This window comes from Xiphophorus hellerii, chromosome 13, assembly GCF_003331165.1.
Source record: "Xiphophorus hellerii strain 12219 chromosome 13, Xiphophorus_hellerii-4.1, whole genome shotgun sequence".
Taxonomy (NCBI): Eukaryota; Metazoa; Chordata; class Actinopteri; order Cyprinodontiformes; family Poeciliidae; genus Xiphophorus; species Xiphophorus hellerii.
In genome coordinates, this window is record NC_045684.1 from 26,601,918 (window position 1) to 26,615,535 (window position 13,618).

Here is a 13,618-nt window from a genome sequence, read left to right on the forward strand (position 1 = left end):
GTTTGGACACACCTTCTAATTCAATGGGTTTTCTTTATTTTCATGACTATTTATAAGGCAGGAAATCCCACTTATTAACCTGACAGGGCACACCTATGAAGTGAAAACCATTTCAGGTGACTACCTCTTGAAGCTCATCAAGAAAATGCAGAGTGTGTGCAAAGCAGTAATCACAGCAAAAGGTTGCTACTTTGAAGAAACTAGAATATAAGGGGTATTTTCAGTTGTTTTACACTTTTTTGTTTAGTGCATATTTCCACATGTGTTATTCATAGTTTTGATGCCTTCAGTGTGAATCTACAATGTCAATAGTCATGAAAATAAAGGAAACTCATTGAATTAAAAGGTGTGTCCAAACTTTTGGTCTGTACTGTATATATATACAGTATATATATATATATATTTTTTTTTTTCTTCCCTAAATGCTCTTTTTTTCTTGTTTCACAGTTCCTAACAAGGGATTCATATTCAGAGCAAAGAAAAACAAGATTATGACCTGATTTCCCCAGAGGAGGTCTTAGTTTGGAGACATATGAATCTTTGATTTTAGCATAAAACACATTCAAAGTTTTCTGTGGTGGAGCAGCTGAAACGTTGGAAGGTTGAAGAAAGTGAGGCATGATTAAAATCACCAGATATTGCCTCAAATGCATTGGGGTGTTGAGTCTTAGCAACAATAGAATTGATGATATCAAACTAACATGTTGTGAATACAAAGATGAGTTAAATAGGACAATAATAACAAAGAAGATGAAACTCACTTTGAACTCAGTTTATTAGCTGTATATAAAATTTTAATATAAATATAAATTTCTCTTTCTCACACACCCAGAACAGATCAGAGATTTGATCTGATCTGTTCCGAACAGAAAACCAGGAAAGAATACATGCATGCTTGGCGAGAACATGCAAACTCCATCCAGAAAAATTAAAACCCAGAACCTTCCTGCTGCAAGGCCGATTGTGCGACTACCCAGCATTCATCTTGTCATTTAATGACAGAGGTAATGAAGGTTTCAGTCTCCAGGAATAATGCCTACCGTATGCAAACTTGGCAATGCTTGAGATTCTTATTTATTGTTATTATTATTATTATTATTATTATTATTATTATTATTATTATTTTACTTTGTTATGTTAATTTCCCATATAAAATGACAGAAAGCCTGTCTAATGTCCCATCTTGAGTGGAAAATTTGGAGACATTTTTTCAGTTAAAAGAGGAAACAGTCTGGGAAAGTCTAAGAGGTACTTTATCACAGACTGATAAACTTTGTTTTATCATAAACAACATAATTAACTTAATCATTACCAGTGTTTTGGTGTTACACTGCAACTCCCTTTTTGTAAATTCTCAAGTATCTTGGAAAAGGTTTACAGTTAGACATGACCAGTTAGTTTTTAAATAAATGTTTAATTAATCTTTTCTCTATAAGCCCATAAATTTTCCGACTGATTGAGGGAATATAACTCGCTAAGCCCTGTTGTAGTTCACCCATTTTCTCCTCTGTAATGACCTAGTCAACACAGGATAACACTTCTGCTTACGGGTTATTTACTCACTTCGAAATTTTAAGAAGTAAAAACCAGACTATTTTATCATGTCCCGAGTTTATCTCAGGTTAGATGCCATCATTATCAGCACCTTGGTATGAAATATCTAAGCGTATGCTGGGAAGACGTATTTGATCATGATTCTCCCCCTACTGTACCCATGGCAACAACATCACATCCTAACAACGTCACTTCGGTATACACCATTGTCCACAGAACATGCGGTTGAGGAAAGCCTCGTCCCTTTATTAAACGGAGTTCAAAGTGAGTTTTATCCTATTTCTTATTATTGTCTGTTTTTTTCAACTCGACTGTGTTCAGAACGACTTGATTTGTTAAGCTAACAGAAGCGAAATGATAGCATAAGCTGCACCCATGCTAGCCTGGAATGCTACGTGGTTAGCACGACTGTAGCTGCTCAAGATGCAAATGCTACTCAGTGAAACATTATTTTGTGTATTTGCTGGTGGAACCAGGTTGTTAACATTCGCTACTGCACTGTGGCTTGGCTCCAAGCGAGGTATTTTGACTATTTCCGTTGAGTCCCCGCAGTTGGTCACTAAGAAACACAGCTAGTGCTAATGAAAGTTAGCCAGCTAAAAGACGCGGCTACCATAAATGTGTCACTGAGGATATGCTAGTTAGCCAGTGAACACTGAAGGTTTTCAGCTGAAAGACAGTTGGTGTGGCTTTCAGACAAAAACGATCGACTAGTAGGATCTAAATTAGCGACAGATTCATAGCGGTGCTCTCCATTTGGTTGGTAACTTTTATAAATGAGTTGCGAAATTATTTTAATTCAGAGGCTGTTTATGGTGTACAAATGAACTCTTGCTAAAATTCAGGTTGGTATTTAAATGGACAACATGCCAATCAGGTCGGGTAGCTCTGTACGTTTGGCAGTAGAAGTTCCAACTTTAAACTGCAAAAATTCAATATCAGAAATGCAAAACATGATAGGCTTAATGAAAATAACATTGCTGATGGCTCACAAGTGCAAACTGGGGATCATTGACCATAAAGGATAAAAAAATAAAAATATTACATTGTCATTGAAAAGTTATTTAATTTGAAAATGTTAACATATAGATTCGTTACACATTGGGTGACATATCAAATATTTCTGTTTCTTTGTTGATTATGGATTGCAACTAATGAAAACCAAAATGTAGTCTCTCCGAAGCTTTGGATAAATTAAAGGTCAAATGAATAAAAAAAAAATCACGGTTAATAAATGTGAAAAGACTGAAAGATAATTATTTAATATTCATGTAATAATTTAGACCTGACAAACAGTACAAGTTTAGAAGCTTAACCCACAGTGATGAGAAAATGTTTGTCTGTCAGAAACTTGACTTAGATTTGTCCTTCAAAGACTTGAGACTTGGCTTAGAAAAAATGACTTGTGAACACATGCTACCAGAATTATCACGATCTTGTAAAAAAAATTATTGAAAAATGCAAAGAATAATACAAGTTAAAGTTACAGTGAGAAGAAGAAGACGTTTTATTTCTATAGCACTTTTTCGGCAATAAGGCAGTTCAAAGTGAGAGATGTATTATGTTTTTATTTTTGTTCACGTTTTTGAACAAACTGTAAAGTTTTGAAAAACATTTCTGGTAGACAATTCTATTAGGTAACATAAGTTAAGAAATAAACAAATAAACAAACACAGACAAATAAATTCTAAATGCCTACATAGTGATTGTGTTTGAACATCTGGCTAGAATCAGCAGCACATATTAGCTCACATCTGCCTTCTTTTACTCTGGCCTTATTCTACATTGAATTTGACTCTACTAATAATTTTGTCATGCTAATCTCTTTTCATTCAAACATGTATTCTTCTGTTTGTTTTTCTTTGTGACTGTTTAACAGTGGACCGAAGTCTGAAGAGACGTCAAGTGAAACCACTAGCTGCCTCTCTCTTAGATGCCTTGGACTATGACAGTTCAGACGATAGTGACTTTGAAGTTGAGGACGCATCAGGTAAAAATGATTGTGGCAATTTCTAAGAAAAGAATCAACCCTAGATTTTGGCTAACTCATGCCTTTTCCAGCTATATGGAGTGAAGGAGCTACATTGGTTGCTAGCAGTGCACACCTACTTAGCTTCCACATGTTTCAGGTCTAAACAAGCTACATCTTCAGATCTGGTATTATGTCCACTGTATGTCTGTCAAGTCGGATGCTTAGTAATTGCATTTCTTCAATCTCAACTAGTTTGTAGATTCCATCCCTACAGCTGGTTCCACCAATCAGATAATTCTGGACACAAATTAAATTACTTTTGTAGCATTTTAAGCAGTTTCTGAGTTTGCTTAATTTAGTAAATTTAAGCTAGACAGCACCTAGTTAGCAGGACTATGACAGCTGGTTGAACTTATTGAGTGAAAAGTATCCCAATGTTCTAGGGTTTCAGATTCATAAAATAAATAAGAGTTCCAATGTCTCCACATTCACATATTTTTAAAACAGAAATTTCATACTCCTTCGTTCCAGATGGAAAGCATCTTTCCACAGTGGTTATTTGTTGTAAAGCTTTTTGAATCTTTGCTAATTGAAATTCTCAGTTGTAAGAAAGTGCAGGGCAGCAGTGGAAAACAATGACTGTGTTTTAACAGGAAGAAACCACAATAAGAATCAGAGTCAGGATAGGCAGTCCTCGAGTGATGGGATTTGTGAGATCTGAAAGCAGATGGACAAACGCTTGTGCTGTTGTATTACCAAAATGTTTTTTGTTTTTGTTTTATTTATTATCTTTAAGATAGATAAGATAAGATAGATAAGATAAAATCTTTATTGTCATTGTCACAAGGACAACGAAATTTAAAAGGTGCCATCAGTCAGTGCATATGCTTAAAAACAAAAAATAACTGTCTCACAATTCACACACAATGTAAGAATTAACAAATAACTGGTAAAAAAAAACAAAAAAAAACTAATAAATAAGAACAGCCACATTCTCACATACATCATTCATGATGATTAATGGTTGTTTTTGATTGCATTTAGTTTTGTTATTGCTATCGGGTAAAAACTGTCTCTGAGACGGTTGGTTCTTGTTCTGATTGCTCTGTATCTTGCCTGTTTTGTGTTTGAAGATGTGTCTATATGAATGGTTGATTGATCCTTGGTTGCTTGTGGTGTGGTTGATTGATTTTTGGAGAAGAGTTACACTATATGAGATTTTTTTTTCTTCAAACTGCTCTTTTACATTCTAAAATGAACATGTCACATGTCAACACAAACTAAACTAAACTAATTGAACAGAATTAGACATAAACAAATAAACAAAAACAAATGAAGAATTAAGACAAGTCAGTAACTACGAAAACTTACCATTATCATTTACTATTGCATTAAAAGCATGGAGGCTCTTCCAGCAGTATGGGCCCATGGCAGGATAACAAAATGTTGCTCATTAAGAGTGAAAATGTCATAATTACGAAGGACACTATACTGAATACATTTGTAATTTTAAATAAAAAATTTCCCCCTTTCAGATTACGGTTTCCAACCTCCTTTCTTGTAGGACACAATCATAATCCTTCTCCAGATCCACAGAACACATGTAGACCAAAGAAGCAACCTCCCCTTACCTCTGTCATACAGCCTATCACACAATACATTCCTACATTCCCATATCAGTGTTTTTCAATTGTCTTTTGTTTTACATAAAACCAGTGTTTTAGTCAATGATGATTGAAAAAGATTAAGTTGAATGTCTAAACCAAAGATTTGTGATTTACAATCTGACTTTTTGAAATATGTATATTTTAATTCCATTAAAATTACACTATTCTAAGTATTTCTTTGAATCATTATGAACTTAAGAAATACTAAGCATGAAGTCAAGTTTTGTTTCTGTTAGAATAACACATTATCTTCAGTCTATCATTACCTAAATATAATGCATGTTTTAAATTTAACTCAATTAATTCTTGTCTAAAACAAGAATTATTCATCTAACATGATTTTATAACACAGCTTAACGATGTGACGACAAGCCTTCAAAAGAGCTAGTTTAAATGAACAGTTGCAGTACAATCTGTCATTAATTCCTAATTTGAGCTGTTTCTGTCCCATTTAAATGTCCAGATGTTCTTCTGTTGGCAGCAACAGTGTACTCAATAGTTTGTAAAATGCTTTTGGACTAAACCATTTCAGGTAATCTCTGTTCTCTGTGGTGGCTGACCCACACTAGTGGAGGCAAAATACTAAATGATGAAAATAGTTTCCTTTTGGACGTTTCTACTGTCACCAGTCAACCTTTTAAGACTGGACTTTTTACCGTACCTAATCATAAATCAAAGTCATGGATTCTCTACATTCTGTAACTACATTTATTCTAACTGACCATAAAAATTAATTGTGTCCCAGACTAATACAGCCTGTACACATGTAGACATGAGTTAATGTGTGACACTAAAGTGCAGAAGTCAACCTCCTACAATGCAGCTTTGAAAAGTGACATCAAATCAAAGCAGTGAAGACTCTTTGCAGTCACAAGACATTAGTTATTTAGAAATATGACAATCTTCTTTCAGGTACAAAGATGGAGAAAGAAAGATCGAGTAACAAAAAACAACTATGGGTCTTTGAAAAATGTTCCTGCAGTAAAAACCTACTTCTAGAGGTAAATTTTAATGTTGCATTCATGCATTTACAAAAACGTGTCCACACAACAATTAAATGGTTAATTTATTTATCAGGAAAATCTTTGAAGTTTAAATTTTTGTTTTTATTATTTTTTATTTAGAAAGACAGATTTCCATAACATTCGTTAATTACAGCTTTACTCATTTAAGGTCGTACATGAGGATAGAAGTGGAGAGTCCAAGGTTTTTTTTTCCATACTGCCTTTCTGGTATTTTCTTTTACAGACTATTACTAATTTTAGTTGTGAACGATAAGAAAAATGAACAAAATTGAACAAAAATGGGGATTGCACCACCTCGAGCAATAAAAACCACAAGAACATAAAAGGGCAGGACACATAATTCACAGAAGTTTACTTTTTATCAGGTGTTATTAACAGACAGTGGGAAAGGTGTGTCTGGCTTAAAAATACCTGCCAGTTCGGCTTCCAGACCAACTTCCAAAGGCAAAGAAACTATTAACAGTGTCATAACCTATTTATTATACTTATATTTTATTAGGGTCCGATGGCACAGGCAATGGCAGTGATGAAGAAGGGTCCAAAGGGAGTGCAGCAGGCTCAGAAAGTGACTCCGAAAATGCTGTTTCTGGAAATGATGGTATAGATGAGGAGGCCAAAGACGTGGCTGTTGATGACAACTTAACAGAAGATGAGGAGAAACTTAAGCAGCAGCTGTCTGAGGACAGCTCCACCAAAGACATCCCGTCTGCCACTCCATCCAAAGGTCGAAGGAAAAGCAAGAAGACTTCGGAGCCAGAGAGCGCTGCAGCTGGAGAAACTGAATCTACCTCAACATCTGGTGGTGGCGTTGTCACTGTGGATGAGTCTCTGACTGAGCCCAAGAAATGGAATTTCCGCAGGAATCGTCCCCACTTGGACTTCACCACCATGGAAGAACTGAATGAGATAGATGATTATGACAGTGAAGACGATAATGACTGGAGGCCCACGGCAGAGAAGAGGAAAGGCAAAACATCAACTCAGAAAGGTGGAACGGAGGAAGAAGAGGGAGCTAGTGTTAGTGAAGATGATGATGACGATGATGATAATGATGATGATGATGAGGACGATGATGAAGATGATGAGGGCAAGGACGATGGTGATGACATTAACAATAGTAGCAGTGACAGTGACAAAGAAATGAAGAAGCCCAAGAAGAAGGTGAAGAGTACCAATGCTTTTGATGATGAACTGACCAATGACAGTATGTCTCAAGGAAAGGGCAATGAGGTGAGTGGACTTTTGGTTGAAAATGTCAGATATATGGTATGTTTCATGAAGCAAAGGGTTTATTTTTTTACTTATCTTGCCAAAAGATGATGTAGGGAAAAAAAAATCACTTTTTGGCAAAAAATGACTTTTACCATTATTTTAGGAAGATGACAATATGGAGAAGTTGTTGTCTAAATGTACCAGAGTAGTATCTCAGTTCACTATCCTAGATTTGTGATTTTCTTTGTTAAATCAAGACTTCATCCAGAGTAGAAAGGCAGGGTTTTTAGTTTACTTTGGTTTTAGCTTTATTTTGGTTAGCTACATACTGTAGTTGATTTGCCTCACCCAAGTACTTTTATTAAAATAGAAAATTACATTATTTAAACTGAATTCCAATATAATTTATTTCAGTGCTAACTTCAAAGATAAGTTCTGCAGACCAAAACAACAACGTACAGCTCTTCTCTGTGCGTTCCCCATTCAGCTCCTCCAGACTAGCGACAGCAGCAATTAGCAAACACCAGGTGGAACTGCTAGTCAACTGAGCTCATAATACTTCTCAGTTCAGCACTTCTAAGAATGGTCGCAGATGACTTTATGGAGCGTTGTGATGAGGTGCTGAAGGAAAGTGTCAGAAAGAGCAGGAGCTTCTTAAAGAGACAGAGCCATCAAAATCATCAAATTACAGAGTCAAATTTATTTTAAGTTATATTTGATATATACAGCATTTTTTATAATAAATGAAGGTAACAGTTATTTGATTGTGCTATAATATGGCACTGTGTTCCTGGAAAATAAATAATACTGTTCCTTTATAAACATGTCTCTATGTTGTTCTCTGAGTTAAGTCCTGTCAGTCAAACAGATACTCTCTGCCTCTGCCTTGTGGCTAATTCTAAGTAATCTGCTCACCACCTAGAGGAATCTGGTCTTTATGGTTTTTCTGTTTGTTCAACTTGTTGCTAGCTTGTCAGGCCTGTTATGGATTTTCCCCAGCCTCAGTATTGGTACTATGTTTGTTATACGCCAGGATGCTTCACTTGACCGCTCGCAGACCTGGAATACCCAGCATATCCTTATATGCTGCGTCTGCTTGGGAGACAACAGTGAGGACGCAGATGAGATCATCCAGTGTGACAACTGTGGGGTCACTGTGCATGAAGGTAGGTCCCTCCCTGGCAGCGAGACTGCCTGGCTCAACCTGGGCTGTACTGAGCATGAGGGTTCCAGCCACGTCGCAAACTTTCTAAGGTGTCAGTTGTTCTAAAGAGTGTAGAAAATGAAGGATAAACTGATGGCAGTTTTTTCTGCACTGATATTTAAAAAACTTGACTGATTTTGGCCTATACCAGTTTATTTCTGAACTAAATATAGCAAAAAAGTTGCAAAGTTGGCAACTTTGCCACATTCAGTTGTGAGGTCAATCACCTGGAAGGCTGAGTCTAGCATGTTGTTGTTAAGCCACAATGTCACAATGTTTCCTCTTTACTCTTGCTCTTCTCACTCTGCTGTGCCAGCCAATTGACTTCAGGAGCCACTGACTGCCAAATGCGGATTTCAGCCTCAGTGATATGTTGACAGCGGAATTTCGTCTAATGGCCATTAACTTGGCCGACATGTACTTCAGCCTTGAATTTGGTATTAAACCAGTGCCTAAATCAGCCATATATGAATTAAACAAGGGACCCGAGTGGCTGCCATAGCAACAAATGATTAACTGATTCATTTGAGTTAATTGAAGACACCTGTGGATGTATTTTAAGGCCACACCCAGGTCTCTCTTCTGGTTTTATAAGATGGGAAAGTCAACAGAAGTCAGCCCAGATATCAGCTAAAGAACTGATGAGCTGCACCAGTCTGGTTCATCCATGGGAACAATTTCCAGATGCTTGAAGACCTCTGGGATTTGGGGTGATAGTTCAGGTATTATTTGAGATGCTAATCAGCTGCTCCCAGTGGTGAAAACAATACCGTGTTGCCATGGTTACACATAGCAACTGTTTGAAAGTAAAGACAAAAGTAAGAGCAGAACAGCTGCACAACATCTAAAACCAGAGAGAATGCTTGTCCAAATGCGTAATGCCTAAACAAAAAAAAAAGAACAAAGTCTGGAAAATTGGGAACGGATTTAACAGAGCTGCTCCATGAGCGGCACTCTTCTATTAACTAAACAGAATTAGACTTAGACTTGGAGCTATACCTTTTTGGTCTCATCTTAATGGGGAACAACAAACAGAAACGCCCTGCCCACACCACCATCACCACAAGACACACACACTCACACAGATACATAAATAGTGGTGTGTAGATACACCAATTTTTATTGGCAGATATGATATGAGGAGGAGGTTTTAAATTTATCTTGTTCGTTAGGCTGGTTGATATTTTCTTCCTCAGAGACACATTTAATCTGCCTGAAAGGACACTGAAGGGAAACTAAGTGGTCTGCAGTGGAGGTTTGGGAGAAAAGCACTGGCAGCACTTGCAGGCAGTTCTTATCTCCTCCATGGACATAAATGGGGCTCTCTGTGGGGGTGGGGTTCTTTAACTCTGGCAGTCAGCTTGGTGAAGATGTGCCCTTTTATTGCACATTATGCATTTTGAGATTTAATTTAATGCTTGACTGAGTTATGGCACCAATTATTGCTTTGACATTTTTAAACAACAATATTTATGAATATAAATAAAGCTGAACACTGAATGCAGATCATACTCAGTTTTTGTAAAGTTATATTCAACCTGTTGTAGAAAGTAATGAAAGCTGTGGAAAGTTGCCCAATCTAAAATAAGAATAATTAACTAATTTACAGCCTGTTCCCCTTACAGTTTTCATGTTGACCCTTTGAAAAAACAATTTTCAGTTTTTTCTTCTAATTACTCATTTTAAGTGTCAGTAGCATCATTTAAAAAGAAAGGGAAGAAAAAGATCTTTTATTTGCTAGTAGTCTTTTATATCTTGTCTTATCAAAGCATCAGAGAATGGATGATAGAATAATGAAAAGGTTATGTTGATACCTTGCTCTTCATTCCTTATATATATAAGCAGCAAATCAAGACCATAAAATAAAGAATATATTGAAAGGAATGTTAGATTGCTAATAATTTAAAGTTTAAGATGTTTTATGTCTGAAGTATTTTTTCCTCTTTCTGTTAAATTAAAAGGTCTTGTGTTTTCCATTATTAGAGGTGTGCTGGCTAATCAATAAGGGATTACTGTTCTACCCCAACTGATTAGGAAACACAGCAGCTAAAATCCTCATTATTCCCATTTGAGTCAAAACACACTGCTTGTCTGAAGCTTCTTATGCAGAATAGAAAATAAAGATGTTAAGTGTGGATTTTTTTAACTATGAGAGGAAAAAATAATAATTTGAACAATTTTTTGTAAAATGTTACATTCAATTCAGTTCAAAATACTTTATTTATCCCTAAGAGAAGTTACATTTTGTTGTTTCTCATGATATCCAAATATCTTCAATGAGTTGTTGTGACCTCTGACTGAGTACTGTTGCTGTACCTACAACACCTCACCGCACCATATACTTGGAGTATAACCAGCACTTTCTAACTTGTGTCATGAGGTGTCAGAAGTCTCTGTTTTAACCTTGGATAATACGAGTTACAACAACATTTTACTTTCCTTTGGAATCAGTAAAGTAAATTTAAATTTGTTGGTAATTGGCTTAACTGTTCTAGTGGTTCAGTTGAAGTAACTTCAACAAACATGATTGAACTGCAGATGTGTGAAAAGCATCTTTGCTGGGAAGAAGTCAAATGGAGATGGAGGTTATCTTTCAAAATAAAAGCTATTTCAAAATAAAATACTCCACACACAAACTGTAGTTATAATAAGAACCTTGACAGAACAGTTAAGTTGCTGTGAGCCGCACAGGAGATAGATAAAAGCCACTTCTGTCCAAACTGTTTGTGATGGCCCTGTTCAACATGCACTTAAAAACCAAAGTATGGTTTTAAAACATGTTTTGAGGAGACATTTTAATTAATCTAAATTGGAATCTATTGGTGAGGACTACAGAGAAATTGAACTCAGCTATGAAAACTGAAATCAGTAAAATGGACTGTCCTTTTGTAGTATTCCTGCTTTCCATATATTTTACAAATTGAGATTTATCGGAATAACATCACAGTTGGAGCTGAAAAATGCAAAGGCAGGGGGATTTTCTAATTGTTGTGCTTAGTAACAAGGTAAACTAGAATTAGTAATACAGTTTAATAACAACATATTTATCAGCTGCTTATGCATTTCAGTAATGAATGAAAAACAGTACAAGTTGTGATGTGTATCAATTAGAAATGGCTAGTGGAGCTATTTCTCTATTATTGCAAATATCACACAAAGAATTTTACCCGTTGTACCAATTTTAAAAGCATTCCATGTCAGAAACTTGAGACTTCAAAACAATGTTCCTGTTTAATGTTTTTGAGAACAAATGGACTACATCTTTATTTAACTTAGTATTTAACTTTAAATACTAAGTTAATAACATATTGCATGACCATCTATGAAGGATGTGTGAGTTCCATCAGTCATACACAGTTTAAGAACTGTAGAGTTAAGGAGACGGTTTTTGTGAAAGGAAGGAAAGAAAATCTAATGTGTTTGACTGAAGATCTAAATAAATTAGGACATATAGATAAAGTAGGAGCCTTATTTATTTTATGTCCATATTTCAATATCCTACTTTCAAAATGGATGGCAACTAGATGTTGAAAGTTTTGTTTTTTGATCACATTGATCAAATCCCTAAACATTTCTCCTTTTTTCCTCCAAAGTTCCATATTTTAATGTTATTTTTTATGAAAATAATCCCTTCATGCCCCAGAGTGACTCAGATATAATGCTACACCTTGGCCTCAGTATGGATGGAACTATGAATATGCAAATTGGTCCCAGTCTCCTTATCTCCAGCCTCTCCCTCTGCTGCCCGCCTGCAGCAGCTGCTGCTCCTCATCCTCTCCTTCCTCCTGTCACTGTTAAACTACTCCCAGTTACACAATATTAAATTAGAATATTTGACTAATTCAACTGAGTAATACTGCACACAGAAAAGACAAAAAACAAAACTAAACAGCCCCATCCAGGGAATCATAATTGAACTTGTGTAAATGTCTTTGTTCTTATAAAGCTTTTGATGTAGCATTGCAATTTCCCCCTTACTAGCGGTAACATGTATTGCAATAAAGTAACATGTATTGCAATAAAGTAAGTCATATTCCTAGAATTAAAGCTTGAAGCATTCAGTGACATTACCTGAAGGTAAGCTTGCAATTAATTGCTGCAGGTTACCATCCAAAAGTTTCTGTAGCTGCAGTAAAATGCCCTCTTTAGGAGCTTCACTATATTTCATTCATAGTTTAAGATCCTAGGCTAGAAGTTCCTACAAACATTCATTAACTTGAAAACTTAGCAGATAGAGTCCATTCAGTCCATTTAAAAGCTTTAATATACCTATGGTGGCATTATTGTTTGATTTTGGCACACCATCAGCTGCTACGGTATTACGTTTTTTAAAATAGATTTTACTATCCATCATCCTGAAGCACTACGGCACTACATATACTTTGACAACTTCGGGAGCCAAGCTCACTGGGTATTTAGGGCCACCAAGATGGTGGACAGCTGTAGTTTGGATGGAGCCTACTAGTGAATGGAACTAAATAACAATGACAGGCACATATTAGGCCTCTATCATGGTCTAAACCAATCAGAAATGGTGAATGGCTGAAGGGTGGATGTAATGCTGTTGAGTAGAGAAAATGAAAAATCCAATTGAATTTTTTTGTTAAGTTGAGCCAATTATTACCAATGGTCAGACATGGAGCCATCAACTTCCACGGTTATGTGCAGTTGTGCTCAAAAACAGCCCTTCCAGTCTGGGCCCTCCATATTGCACTGCTGATAATTAGGCCGTGCCTCCAACCTGAACATTCAGTGAGACTGATGACAGTGCATACATCTATGTGGAAAAATAATAATAATTTCACTCAATAGAGTTCTAGCTCATGCCACGTTGACAAATTCTTGTTGCACCTACTCTGTGGAACAAGTGCAGATGTGTATCATAAAGACACGTGGAGTGTGTATCTTTATGATCCACACACTCCATCCTGACTCTCTCCTTCTTATCATGCTCGCCCTGATGTCTGCGGTCACAACTTAAGAA

At 36.1% G+C, this 13,618-nt stretch overlaps 1 protein-coding gene across 2 annotated transcripts in view; it reads left to right on the forward strand.

Annotated features, from left to right (window-relative positions):
• The first annotated feature begins 1,676 nt into the window (after positions 1–1,676).
• Positions 1,677–13,618, forward strand: part of phf14 (PHD finger protein 14) — an 80,588-nt gene continuing 68,646 nt past the window's right edge. For both annotated transcript variants that reach the window (XM_032580336.1, XM_032580338.1), the window contains exons 1-4: positions 1,677–1,818; positions 3,434–3,544; positions 6,718–7,448; positions 8,464–8,596. In XM_032580336.1, the coding sequence (XP_032436227.1) occupies positions 1,692–1,818; positions 3,434–3,544; positions 6,718–7,448; positions 8,464–8,596 (1,102 nt within the window). In that variant the 5' untranslated portion in view covers positions 1,677–1,691. The remainder of the gene's footprint in view (positions 1,819–3,433; positions 3,545–6,717; positions 7,449–8,463; positions 8,597–13,618) is intronic.